This window comes from Lepisosteus oculatus, chromosome 14 (assembly GCF_040954835.1).
Source record: "Lepisosteus oculatus isolate fLepOcu1 chromosome 14, fLepOcu1.hap2, whole genome shotgun sequence".
Lineage (NCBI taxonomy): Eukaryota > Metazoa > Chordata > Actinopteri > Semionotiformes > Lepisosteidae > Lepisosteus > Lepisosteus oculatus.
In genome coordinates, this window is record NC_090709.1 from 55,837,752 (window position 1) to 55,850,821 (window position 13,070).

A 13,070-nucleotide genomic window follows, 5' to 3' on the forward strand; every position below is an offset into this window, starting at 1 on the left:
TCTGAACTGGCTCCATCCCTCTGTTCTCCTCCCCACTGAGAGCTGCTGTGTGCTGAGCGGACTGGAGCATCATCCAGGTGGGGGCTGCACACTGGGGGGGCTGGAGGGGATCCCCCTGACCTGGGAAGAGCTCTGAGGGGAGGGTCCAGACTTATTAATTATTATTATTATTCGTGCTGCACTGGGCTTCAGTCCTGGCAGTGAGAGGGGGACTCTGTGATCAGGACAGATACTTATGACTGTATAATAACACACGATAGAAATGGAAAACAGGGTAGCGCTGTTGTCTCTTCGAAACGTTTTGAACTGCCAGAAGAAGTTTTCACAACCCGGACTCGTGAAGGTACAGGTCTTCTCCCTTCGTCCGGAGCAAGGTGTATCGTGTCCTGGTGATTTCTCCCGTTTCGAACGGAGTCTAATGTCGCGTTTCTACTTTATTAGAGAGAGGCACTGAACATCCTATGATGGACTGGTGTCCTGTCCAGGGTGTGTGAGTGTGTGTGTGTCCTGTGATGGACTGGTGTTCTATCCAGAGTGTGTGTGTCCTGTGATGGACTGGTGTCCTGTCCAGGGTGTTTGAGTGTGTGTGTGTCCTGTGATGGACTGGTGTCCTGTCCAGGGTGTGTGAGTGTGTGTGTCCTGTGATGGACTGCTGTCCTGTCCAGTGTTTGTATGTGTGTCCTTTGATGGACTAGTGTCCTGTCCAGGGTGTGTGTGTCCTGTGATGGACTGGTGTTCTATCCAGGGTGTGTGTTTCCTGTGATGGACTGGTGTCCTGTCCAGGATGTGTGAGTGTGTGTGTCCTGTGATGGACTGGTGTCCTGTCCAGGGTGTGTGAGTGTGTGTGTGTCCTGTGATGGACTGCTGTCCTGTCCAGGGTTTGTATGTGTGTCCTTTGATGGACTGGTGTTCTGTCTAGGGTGTGTGTGTCCTTTGATGGACTGGTGTTCTGTCCAGGGTGTGTGTGTCCTGTGATGGACTGGTATCCTGTGAAGGACTGGTGTCCTGTCCAGGGTGTGTGTGTACTGTGATGGACTGGTATCCTGTGAAGGACTGGTGTCCTGTCCAGGGTGTGTGTGTGTGTCCTGTGATGGACTGGTGTCCTGTCCAGGGTGTGTGTGTGTCCTGTGATGGACTGGTGTCCTGTCCAGGGTGTGTGTGTGTCCTGTGATGGACTGGTATCCTGTGATGGACTGGTGTCCTGTGATGGACTGGTGTCCTGTCCAGGGTGTGTGTGTGTCCTGTGATGGACTGGTGTCCTGTGAAAGACTGGTGTCCTGTCCAGGGTGTGTGTGTGTCCTGTGATGGACTGGTGGATCACAATATTAATTCTCCTCCTTGATTCCCTCCTTCATCGCCAGAGTGAAAGCGGGACACGGCAGTAAAAGCTCAGCCCTGCGGGTGGTGGTCCTCTCGGCCACACGGGGGCGCTGTGGCCCGACGGGGGGGGTTATGTTCAAGTCCCGCTGGGAATCGCACTGACGCGGCGGAGTTCGTGAACGTCCCAGACACCAAGAAAACGAGAGAGGGAGAGAGAGAAAAAAGGTCGTTTTCGGGGTTCAAGAAGCAACCCCGAGATTCAGGGAGTTTCCCCGCTGAGCTTACTCTGCCGAAAACACGCAGGTTTTATTTTTTTCCCGTGTCCCCCCCTCACACAGGCCGTTTCTGTAGCGTGAAGTTGTGTTTTTTTGCGCGGCGGTCGGTGAGGGGCGAAATTTTATTTATTTATTTTTTTCCCACGGTCTGAAACAGAAACGGCCGGGTGGTGTTGTAGAGAGGTCGACGTGCCTGGGTTTCCTCGTCTACCGAAGCCCGTTTTTTTTTGGGGGGGTCGTGAGGTCCCACGCAGCGCTCGGAAAAGAAAATGGCGTCTCTTTTCCCCGCAGGACGGGGGGGACCCGTGTTTTTTGGACGTGGCGTGGCCCGAAATGTCCGCCCTTGGGCGCTAGAGGGGGGTGGAGGTTGGTCTTTCTTCGACTTGGGGGTCGGGGGGGGTGCTACTTTCACTGAACCCCACCCCACGGAAACCCGTGTTGGACGTGGGGGTGCTGAATGCGCCCTCGACGTGATTTTGTCTTTAAATTCAAGTGCAGCTTTTGTCACCCTTGGGCCGGAAACAGCTGGACCCGTTTCCCCTGCCTGTCCGAGGTGGCGACTACCGGGGTCGTACAGGGACACCCGGCTGGCCGCCGAGAGTTGGAAAAATAAAATGTCCGCCCCCCCAAAAAAAAACAACCGCGAAAAATGGCGGCCATTTTTGTTTCGCGGCCGAGCCGTGAGCGCGTCGGGGGTGACGTCACGGGGGCGTCACAATGAGCCGCCTGACGTCACAGAGCGGCGGATTCTAGCGGGGGGCGGCGCCGGAGCCCCGTGAGCTCAGAGGAGTGAAGAGAGAGGAGGAGGAAAGAACTATATAGCGCTTAATAAACAGAATCGCTCTTCAGTATCCCCGTGAAATCGGTAAGTCAGTCAAAAGCGCCGCTGGCAAGAAATAACAAAATAAGTGGAGAAATAAGTTGTTTTTTTTTTACCGTTACTCCACTCTTATGGGTGTGATCGTGCTGTAAAAAGATATTGAGAGGAGGTGCACCTCTACACAGAGGGTGGTGGGGGTGGGGAACAGGCCGCCCAGTCCGTGTGGTTGAAGCCGATACCCTGGCTTCTCTCCAGACACAGCTGGGTGAGCTCCTCCAGTCAGGACAGGGGGCTCTTCTGTACACAGAGGGGGGCGGGGGTGGGGAACAAGCCGCCCAGCGGTGTGGCTCCGCCCCCTCCCCTCCCCTCTGTGACTCTGCTTGTCTCGGCAGGACGATGGACCGACAGAGATGCCGCACGGCCGTGCGCGGTCGCAGCAGGACCCGGGCCCGGCGAGGCGTCGTAAGTCCACCCCTCCCGCCCGCCGTCCAGCGTCCAGTGTCCAGCCCTCCTCCGACTGGCCTCTCCGCCCCCAGCAGCGCTCGCTGTATTATAATAATAATAATAATAATAAACTTCACTGATAGAGCACCTTTCACACACATAGCAGCGCAAAGCGCTTGACAGACCAGGTCTCACGGTAACACCTCCAGACGAGGAGAGACACTTCCAGTGGTGATCTTGACTGAGGACACGCCTCGGCTCAAGAGACAGGGTCGCGGGTCCGAGGAACACCAAGCTGCAGGTCCATTATGGCCTTCTGAGAGCACAGATTGCCTCTGGACGTCCCAGACTCTTCCTGGACACACTGGACACACTCACCTGTCCAGACTCTTCCTGGACACACTGTAGAGACTCACCTGTCCAGACTTTCACTGGACACACTGTACACACTCACCTGTAATGACTCTCACTGGACACACTGTACACACTCACCTGTCCAGACTCTCACTGGACACACTGGACACACTCGCCTGTCCAGACTCTTACTGGACACACTGTACACACTCACCTGTCCAGACTCTCACTGGACACACTGGACACACTCACCTGTCCAGACTCTCACTGGACACACTGGACACACTCGCCTGTCCAGACTCTTACTGGACACACTGTACACACTCACCTGTCCAGACTCTCACTGGACACACTCACCTGTCCAGACTCTCACTGGACACACTGGACACACTCACCTGTCCAGACTCTCACTGGACACACTGTAGAGACTCACCTGTCCAGACTCTTACTGGACACACTGGACACACTCGCCTGTCCAGACTTTTACTGGACACACTGGACACACTCGCCTGTCCAGACTCTCACTGGACACACTGGACACACTCATCTGTCCAGACTCTCACTGGACACACTGTAGAGACTCACCTGTCCACAGGTCACACCGGTCAGGCCGAACCCGGACTGGCAGCGGGAGAGGTCCCGGCCCAAGTCCCGGTGCTTTTCCGTAAGTCTGACCCGGTCGCCTTCCGCGAGACTGGACCGGCCGCCCTGTGGTGGGCCCGGTGCCCCACATCTACCCTACAGCTCCCCACACTGACCCCTAAACTCCCGATACCCCACAGCTCCCCACACTGACCCCTAAACTCCCGATACCCTACAGCTCCCCACACTGACCCCTAAACTCCCGATACCCTACAGCTCCCCACACTGACCCCTAAACTCCCGATACCCTACAGCTCCCCACTCTGACCCCTAAACTCCCGATACCCTACAGCTCCCCACACTGACCCCTAAACTCCCGATACCCTACAGCTCCCCACTCTGACCCCTAAACTCCCGATACCCTACAGCTCCCCACACTGACCCCTAAACTCCCGATACCCTACAGCTCCACACTGACCCCTAAACTCCCGATACCCTACAGCTCCCCACACTGACCCCCACAGTCCTGATGGCCGAGAGGTCTCTGCTTGCTGTAGTGATTGAGTGAGCTCTGTGGACCTGACCTCTGTCTTGTGTCCTCGTTTCCAGCGTCTCCTAGTGGTCCGGCATTTCAGCAGGCCTGAAGGTGAGATCTGGGGAGGAGACAGAGCACCCCCTAACACCCCTGAGCTGGGTTACAGGGTAAGACAGCTTCTTACTGTTGGACACACCTGTCCACACTCTTACTGGACACACTGGACACACTCGCCTGTCCAGACTCTTACTGGACACACTGTACACACTCACCTGTCCAGACTCTTACTGGACACACTGTACACACTCACCTGTCCAGACTCTCACTGGACACACTGTCCACACTCACCTGTCCACACTCTCACTGTCCACACTCACCTGTCCAGGCGTAGTCTCATCCCCCCTGCGTTGTGTCTCCCCCTCTCCCCGCTGGACAGAATCCCGAGGTGTCTTCGTGTCTCCCCGAGCTCGTCCAGAAGCTGGAGAGGGCGGCCGAGCTGCATCTGGAGCTCCCAGAGTCGCCCGGCTCGTCCCGCTCGGGCTCGCCCGGCTCGTTCCGCTCGGTGTCCCCCCCGTCCTCGCCCGAGAGCCCCCTCCGCTCCCCGCCCCCGGCCCCCCCCTCCGGCCCCCTCCGGCCCCTGACCGCCCCGCCCCGCCGCCCCCCCTTCCTCGCCGCCATGCCCCTCGAGCCCCCCCTGCTGCCCGGGGCGGTGCCCCTGCCCCTGCCCCCACCCGTCCTGCCCCCCATCGCCCGCCCGGCCCCGCCAGGCCCCGCCTGGGGCTCCCCGGTGCGGAGGGCAAGGAGAGAGGCGGAGATGTCTGACGAGGCAAGTGGGGCAGAGTCTGTCCGTCTGTCCTTCTGTCCGTCTGTCTGTCCGTCCATCTGTCTGTCTGTCCTTCTGTCCTTCTGTCTGTCCGTCTGTCCATCTGTCTGTCTGTCTGTCTGTCTGTCCATCTGTCCGTCTGTCCGTCTGTCTGTCTGTCTGTCCATCCGTCTGTCTGTCTGTCTGTCCTTCTGTCCATCTGTCCTGCTGTCCTTTTCTCTGTCCATCTTTCCTTCTGTCCATCTGTCCCTTTCACTGTCCTTCTGTCTTTCTGTTCTTTTCTCTGTCCATCTGTCCTTCTGACTTTCTGTTCTTTTCTCTGTCCATCTGTCTGTCTGTCCTTCTATCCTTCTATCTTTCTATCCATCTGTCCTTCTGTCCTTTTCTCTGTCCATCTTTCCTTCTGTCCATCTGTCCCTTTCACTGTCCTTCTGTCTTTCTGTTCTTTTCTCTTTCCATCTGTCCTTCTGACTTTCTGTTCTTTTCTCTGTCCATCTGTCCTTCTGTCCATCTGTCTTTCTGTCCGTCTGTCCGTCTATCCTTCTATCTTTCTATCCATCTGTCCTTCTGTCCTTTTCTCTGTCCATCTTTCCTTCTGTCCATCTGTCCCTTTCACTGTCCTTCTGTCTTTCTGTTCTTTTCTCTTTCCATCTGTCCTTCTGACTTTCTGTTCTTTTCTCTGTCCATCTGTCTGTCCGTCCATCTGTCTGTCTGTCCATCTGTCCCTCTGTCCTTCTGTCCTTTTCTCTGTCCATCTTTCCTTCTGTCCATCTGTCCCTTTCACTGTCCTTCTGTCTTTCTGTTCTTTTCTCTGTCCATCTGTCCTTCTGACTTTCTGTTCTTTTCTCTGTCCATCTGTCCTTCAGTCCATCTGTCTTTCTGTCCTTTTCTCTCTTTCTGTCCATCAGTCCATCTGTCCTTTTCTCTGTCTTTTTGTCCGTCTGTACTTCTCTCTTTCTGTCTTTCTGTCCTTCTGTCTGAGTCTCTGTGTTTGTCCCTCTCTCCCTGTCTCTCTCCCTGTGTCTCTCCGTGTGTCTCCCTGCTCTCTGTCTGTCCTGCGTTGTCCCAGCTGGGTCTCCCTCCCTGTGTCTCCCTGCTCTCTGTCTGTCCTGCGTTGTCCCAGCTGGGCCTGTCTCCACGGCTCTCTGCCTTCAGCTCTGTTCGCCGATGTCCCGCCAGCCCGTCTCTCTCTCAGCCTGTCTCTTGACTTGCAGGAGGAAGAGGAGGTGGAGACAGCTCCTCCGGCAGGAGAGAGGAAGGAGGTCAGTGCTGGTCCCACCCTGCCCCCTGTCCTGTCTGTGGTGGAGTTTCGCCGTCTTGTCTGTCCCTGGGTCTCAGTGTCTCTCTCTCTTTCAGCCCTGTCTGTCAGTGTCTCTCTCGTCCTGCTGTCTGCCTGTCCCTGCCTCTCTGTCTCTCTCTCTTTCAGCCCTGTCTGTCAGTGTCTCTCTCGGCCTGCTGTCTGCCTGTCCCTGCCTCTCTGTCTCTCTCTCTTTCAGCCCTGTCTGTCAGTGTCTCTCTCCTCCTCCTCTCTGTCCTCAGTGTGTCTCTCTCCTCCTCCTCTCTGTCCTGTGGTGTCCAGGCAGTGTGTCTCTCTCCTCCTCCTCCTCTCTGTCCTGTGGTGTCCAGGCAGTGTGTCTCTCTCCTCCTCCTCCTCTCTGTCCTGTGGTGTCCAGTGGGTCGGTATTAGTGGGCTACACCCAGGCTCACTCCCTGCGAGTGTGATCTCAGCAGAGTCTCTGTACTCTTGGTACACTTGACTCACCTGTCTCTGTCTTTCTCTCCCTGTGCTGTCCCTCTCCTGCCCCCTCTCTCCCTCCTCGGACTCCAGCTGGAGGAGGTCCAATCACCACCTCCTGTGAGACAGAAGAAAAAGAAGGTGGGTGATGCTCTGATCCTCTCTTTACTCCTGTCCAGTGTCCAGTGTCTGTATGAACCCTTCTCTCTCTCTCAGTGCAGTGTTCATGTCCTGGAGTGTCCAGTCGGTGTGTCTGTATGAACCCCTCTCTCTCTCAGTGCAGTGTTCATGTCCTGGAGTGTCCAGTCAGTGTGTCTGTATGAACCCCTCTCTCTCTCAGTGCAGTGTTCATGTCCTGGAGTGTCCAGTCAGTGTGTTTGTATGAACCCTTCTCTCTCTCAGTGCAGTGTTCATGTCCTGGAGTGTCCAGTCAGTGTGTCTGTATGAACCCCTCTCTCTCTCTCAGTGCAGTGTTCATGTCCTGGAGTGTCCAGTCAGTGTGTCTGTATGAACCCCTCTCTCTCTCTCAGTGCAGTGTTCATGTACTGGAGTGTCCAGTCAGTGTGTCTGTATGAACCCCTCTCTCTCTCAGTGCAGTGTTCATGTACTGGAGTGTCCAGTCAGTGTGTCTGTGTGAACCCCTCTCTCTCTCTCTGTGCAGTGTTAATGTACTGGAGTGTCCAGTCAGTGTGTCTGTATGAACCCCTCTCTCTCTCAGTGCAGTGTTCATGTCCTGGAGTGTCCAGTCAGTGTGTCTGTGTGAACCCCTCTCTCTCTCAGTGCAGTGTTCATGTACTGGAGTGTCCAGTCCGACTCTTAACGTGACTCTCCTGTCTCTGCTTCAGAAGCGCTGGTGCGCCCTTCTTAACTCCCTGAGCTGCGTGTCGGTGGAGACAGAAGACCAGGACGAGCCGATGGAGGTGGCGACCGTAGCTCAGGAGAGGAAGAGCGAGGGAGAGGAGGAGCTGGCTGCCGGGAAGGACAAGAGGAGGAAGAGGAGGTGCAGGTGAGCAGACAGGGGGGCGCCGCCTGGTCGTGTCTGTGATTCAAGGAGGAGTCTCCTCTTGCTGTTTGATGTCATGGTGACGTCTGTGTCTGTGTCCCTCACACCTGCAATAACAATATTCTTTCCAGGTTCCTTTCCTGGTTCTGTGCCGGCTAAGATCTGGACTGGACTGGACTGGACTGGACTGGAGCTGAGGGACACCAGACGGGACTGGACAGGAGCCTAGGGACACCAGACTGGACTGGACCGGAGCTGAGAGACACCAGACTGGACTGGACTGGAGCTGAGGGACCCCAGACTGTGCTGGACCGAAGCTGAGGGACCCCAGTCTGGACTGAAGCTGAGGGACACCAGACTGTGCTGGACCGAAGCTGAGGGACCCCAGTCTGTGCTGGACCGAAGCTGAGGGACCCCAGACTGTGCTGGACCGAAGCTGAGGGACCCCAGTCTGGACCGAAGCTGAGGGACACCAGACTGTGCTGGACTGAAGCTGAGGGACCCCAGTCTGTGCTGGACCGAAGCTGAGGGACCCCAGACTGGACTGGACTGGAGCTGAGGGGCCCCAGACTGGACTGGACTGGAGCTGAGGGACCCCAGACTGTGCTGGACCGAAGCTGAGGGACCCCAGTCTGGACCGAAGCTGAGGGACACCAGACTGTGCTGGACCGAAGCTGAGGGACCCCAGTCTGTGCTGGACCGAAGCTGAGGGACCCCAGACTGGACTGGACTGGAGCTGAGGGGCCCCAGACTGGACTGGACTGGAGCTGAGAGACACCAGACTGGACTGGACTGAAGCTTGTAATTTTTATTCTTTTGTTAAGGATCAATAAAAAAAAAAAATAAAAAAATCTGTTTAGCTTTTGGTTTTTTCCCTCACCCCCCCCAAGGCTGCTGCTGGGAGAGGTGTTAGTGGGGCCAGCAGGGGGCGCTCTCACCCTGCGGTCTGTGTGGGTCCTGATGCCCCAGTATAGTGACGGGGGACACTGGACTGTAAACAGGCGCCGTCCTTCGGATGAGACGTCAAACCAACTCTCTGTGCTCGTTAACAATCCCGGGGTGTCTCTGGAGAAGAGTAGGGGTGTTACCCCAGTGTCCTGGCCTGATTCCCCCCCTGGTCTTGACCCATCATGGCCTCCTAATCACCCCCGTCTCTGAACTGGCTCCATCCCTCTGCTCTCCTCCCCACTGAGAGCTGCTGTGTGCTGAGCGGACTGGAGCATCATCCAGGTGGGCTGCACACTGGGGGGGCTGGAGGGGATCCCCCTGACCTGGGAAGAGCTCTGAGGGGAGAGTCCAGACTTATTAATTATTATTATTATTATTCGTGCTGCACTGGGCTTCAGTCCTGGCAGTGAGAGGGGGACTCTGTGATCAGTACAGATACTTATGACTGTATAATAACACACGATAGAAATGGAAAACAGGGTAGCGCTGTTGTCTCTTCGAAACGTTTTGAACTGCCAGAAGAAGTTTTCACAACCCGGACTTGTGAAGGTACAGGTCTTCTCCCTTCGTCCGGAGCAAGGTGTATCGTGTCCTGGTGATTTCTCCCGTTTCGAACGGAGTCTAATGTCGCGTTTCTACTTTATTAGAGAGAGGCACTGATCATCCTATGATGGACTGGTGTCCTGTCCAGGGTGTGTGAGTGTGTGTGTGTCCTGTGATGGACTGGTGTTCTATCCAGAGTGTGTGTGTCCTGTGATGGACTGGTGTCCTGTCCAGGGTGTGTGAGTGTGTGTGTCCTGTGATGGACTGCTGTCCTGTCCAGTGTTTGTATGTGTGTCCTTTGATGGACTGGTGTCCTGTCCAGGGTGTGTGTGTCCTGTGATGGACTGGTGTTCTATCCAGGGTGTGTGTGTCCTGTGATGGACTGGTGTCCTGTCCAGGATGTGTGAGTGTGTGTGTCCTGTGATGGACTGGTGTCCTGTCCAGGGTGTGTGAGTGTGTGTGTGTCCTGTGATGGACTGCTGTCCTGTCCAGGGTTTGTATGTGTGTCCTTTGATGGACTGGTGTTCTGTCTAGGGTGTGTGTGTCCTTTGATGGACTGGTGTTCTGTCCAGGGTGTGTGTGTCCTGTGATGGACTGGTATCCTGTGAAGGACTGGTGTCCTGTCCAGGGTGTGTGTGTACTGTGATGGACTGGTATCCTGTGAAGGACTGGTGTCCTGTCCAGGGTGTGTGTGTGTGTCCTGTGATGGACTGGTGTCCTGTCCAGGGTGTGTGAGTGTGTGTGTCCTGTGATGGACTGCTGTCCTGTCCAGTGTTTGTATGTGTGTCCTTTGATGGACTGGTGTCCTGTCCAGGGTGTGTGTGTCCTGTGATGGACTGGTGTTCTATCCAGGGTGTGTGTGTCCTGTGATGGACTGGTGTCCTGTCCAGGATGTGTGAGTGTGTGTGTCCTGTGATGGACTGGTGTCCTGTCCAGGGTGTGTGAGTGTGTGTGTGTCCTGTGATGGACTGCTGTCCTGTCCAGGGTTTGTATGTGTGTCCTTTGATGGACTGGTGTTCTGTCTAGGGTGTGTTTGTCCTTTGATGGACTGGTGTTCTGTCCAGGGTGTGTGTGTCCTGTGATGGACTGGTATCCTGTGAAGGACTGGTGTCCTGTCCAGGGTGTGTGTGTACTGTGATGGACTGGTATCCTGTGAAGGACTGGTGTCCTGTCCAGGGTGTGTGTGTGTGTCCTGTGATGGACTGGTGTCCTGTCCAGGGTGTGTGTGTGTCCTGTGATGGACTGGTGTCCTGTCCAGGGTGTGTGTGTGTCCTGTGATGGACTGGTATCCTGTGAAGGACTGGTGTCCTGTCCAGGGTGTGTGTGTGTCCTGTGATGGACTGGTGGATCACAATATTAATTCTCCTCCTTGATTCCCTCCTTCATCGCCAGAGTGAAAGCGGGACACGGCAGTAAAAGCTCAGCCCTGCGGGTGGTGGTCCTCTCGGCCACACGGGGGCGCTGTGGCCCGACGGGGGGGTTATGTTCAAGTCTCGCTGGGAATCGCACCGACGCGGCGGAGTTCGTGAACGTCCCAGACACCAAAAAAACGAGAGAGAGAAAAAAGGTCGTTTTCGAGGTTCAAGAAGCAACCCCGAGATTCAGAGAGTTTCCCCGCTGAGCTTACTCTGCCGAAAACACGCAGGTTTTATTTTTTTCCCGTGCCCCCCCTCACACAGGCCGTTTCTGTAGCATGAAGTTGTGTTTTTTTGCGCGGCGGTCGGTGAGGGGCGAAATTGTATTTATTTTTTTCCCACGGTCTGAAACGGCCGGGTGGTGTTGTAGAGAGGTCGACGTGCCTGGTTTTCCTCGTCTGCGAAGCCCGTTTTTTTGGGGGGGTCATGAGGTCCCACGCAGCGCTCGGAAAAGAAAATGGCGTCTCTTTTCCCCGCAGGACGGGGGGGACCCGTGTTTTTTGGACGTGGCGTGGCCCGAAATTTCCGCCCTTGGCCGCTAGAGGGGGGTGGAGTTTGGTCTTTCCTTGACTTGGGGGTCGGGGGGGTTGCTAATTTCACTGAACCCCACCCCACGGAAACCCGTGTTGGACGTGGGGGTGCTGAATGCGCCCTCGACGTGATTTTGTCTTTAAATTCAAGTGCAGCTTTTGTAACCCTTGGGCCGGAAACAGCTGGACCCGTTTCCCCTGCCTGTCCGAGGTGGCGACTACCGGGGTCGTACAGGGACACCCGGCTGGCCGCCGAGAGTTGGAAAAATAAAATGTCCGCCCCCCCCAAAAAAAACAACCGCGAAAAATGGCGGCCATTTTTGTTTCGCGGCCGAGCCGTGAGCGCGTCGGGGGCTGACGTCACGGGGGCGTCACAATGAGCCGCCTGACGTCACAGAGCGGCGGATTCTAGCGGGGGGCGGCGCCGGAGCCCCGTGAGCTCAGAGGAGTGAAGAGAGAGGAGGAGGAAAGAACTATATAGCGCTTAATAAACAGAATCGCTCTTCAGTATCCCCGTGAAATCGGTAAGTCAGTCAAAAGCGCCGCTGGCAAGAAATAACAAAATAAGTGGAGAAATAAGTTGTTTTTTTTTTACCGTTACTCCACTCTTATGGGTGTGATCGTGCTGTAAAAAGATATTGAGAGGAGGTGCACCTCTACACAGAGGGTGGTGGGGGTGGGGAACAGGCCGCCCAGTCCGTGTGGTTGAAGCCGATACCCTGGCTCCTCTCCAGACACAGCTGGGTGAGCTCCTCCAGTCAGGACAGGTGGCTCTATTGACACAGAGGGGGGTGGGGGTGGGGAACAAAGCCGATACCCTGGCTTCTCTCCAGACACAGCTGGGTGAGATTCTCCAGTCAGGACAGGAGGCTCTACTGTACACAGAGGGGGGTGGGGGTGGGGAACAAAGCCGATACCCTGGCTCCTCTCCAGACACAGCTGGGTGAGCTCCTCCAGTCAGGACAGGAGGCTCTACTGTACACAGAGGGTGGTGGGGGTGGGGAACAAAGCCGATACCCTGGCTTCTCTCCAGACACAGCTGGGTGAGCTCCTCCAGTCAGGACAGGAGGCTCTTCTATACACAGAGGGTGGCGGGGGTGGGGAACAAGCTGCCCAGCCCTGTGGTTGAAGCCGATACCTTGGCTTCTCTCCAGCCACAGCTGTGTGAGCTCCTCCAGTCAGGACAGGAGGCTCTACTGTACACAAAGAGTGGCGGGGGTGTGGAACAAAGCTGATACCCCGGCTTCTCTCCAGACACAGCTGGGTGAGGTCCTCCAGTTAGGACAGGAGGCTCTTCTGTACACAGAGGGGGGCGGGGGTGGGGAACAAGCCGCCCAGCTGTGTGGCTCCGCCCCCTCCCCTCCCCTCTGTGACTCTGCTTGTCTCGGCAGGACGATGGACCGACAGAGATGCCGCACGGCCGTGCGCGGTCGCAGCAGGACCTGGGCCCGGCGAGGCGTCGTAAGTCCACCCCTCCCGTCCGCCGTCCAGCGTCCAGCCCTCCTCCGACTGGCCTCTCCGCCCCCAGCAGAGCTCGCTGTATTATAATAATAATAATAATAAACTTCACTGATAGAGCACCTTTCACACACATAGCAGCGCAAAGCGCTTGACAGACCAGGTCTCACGGTAACACCTCCAGACGAGGAGAGACACTTCCAGTGGTGATCTTGACTGAGGACACGCCTCGGCTCAAGAGACAGGGTCGCAGGTCCATTATAGCCTTCTGAGAGCACAGATTGC

The 13,070-nt window shown here is 56.1% G+C and overlaps 1 protein-coding gene and 1 long non-coding RNA gene across 2 annotated transcripts in view; one reads left to right on the plus strand and one right to left on the minus strand.

Annotated features, from left to right (window-relative positions):
• The window catches only part of LOC138243247 (uncharacterized), a 66,823-nt gene that overhangs the window by 31,166 nt on the left and 22,587 nt on the right, over positions 1–13,070 (minus strand). The gene's annotated exons all lie outside the window — the stretch shown is intronic.
• LOC138243378 (uncharacterized) lies at positions 2,028–11,339 on the plus strand. Its single transcript, XM_069198947.1, has 7 exons — positions 2,028–2,460; positions 2,808–2,877; positions 3,809–3,877; positions 4,405–4,497; positions 4,767–5,039; positions 7,734–7,817; positions 11,277–11,339. The coding sequence occupies exons 2-7, from the start codon at positions 2,812–2,814 to the stop codon at positions 11,337–11,339; spliced, it is 648 nt and encodes a 215-aa protein (XP_069055048.1). The 5' UTR covers positions 2,028–2,460; positions 2,808–2,811.

Bases quoted from the DNA above. Each gene is read 5' to 3' on its own strand.
- LOC138243378 (XM_069198947.1), top strand. From the start codon at position 2,812: ATGGACCGACAGAGATGCCGCACGGCCGTGCGCGGTCGCAGCAGGACC. The intron at 3,878-4,404 runs GTAAGTCTGACC...CCTCGTTTCCAG, and splicing joins CCAAGTCCCGGTGCTTTTCC to CGTCTCCTAGTGGTCCGGCA. The intron at 4,498-4,766 runs GTAAGACAGCTT...CCCGCTGGACAG, and splicing joins CCCCTGAGCTGGGTTACAGG to AATCCCGAGGTGTCTTCGTG.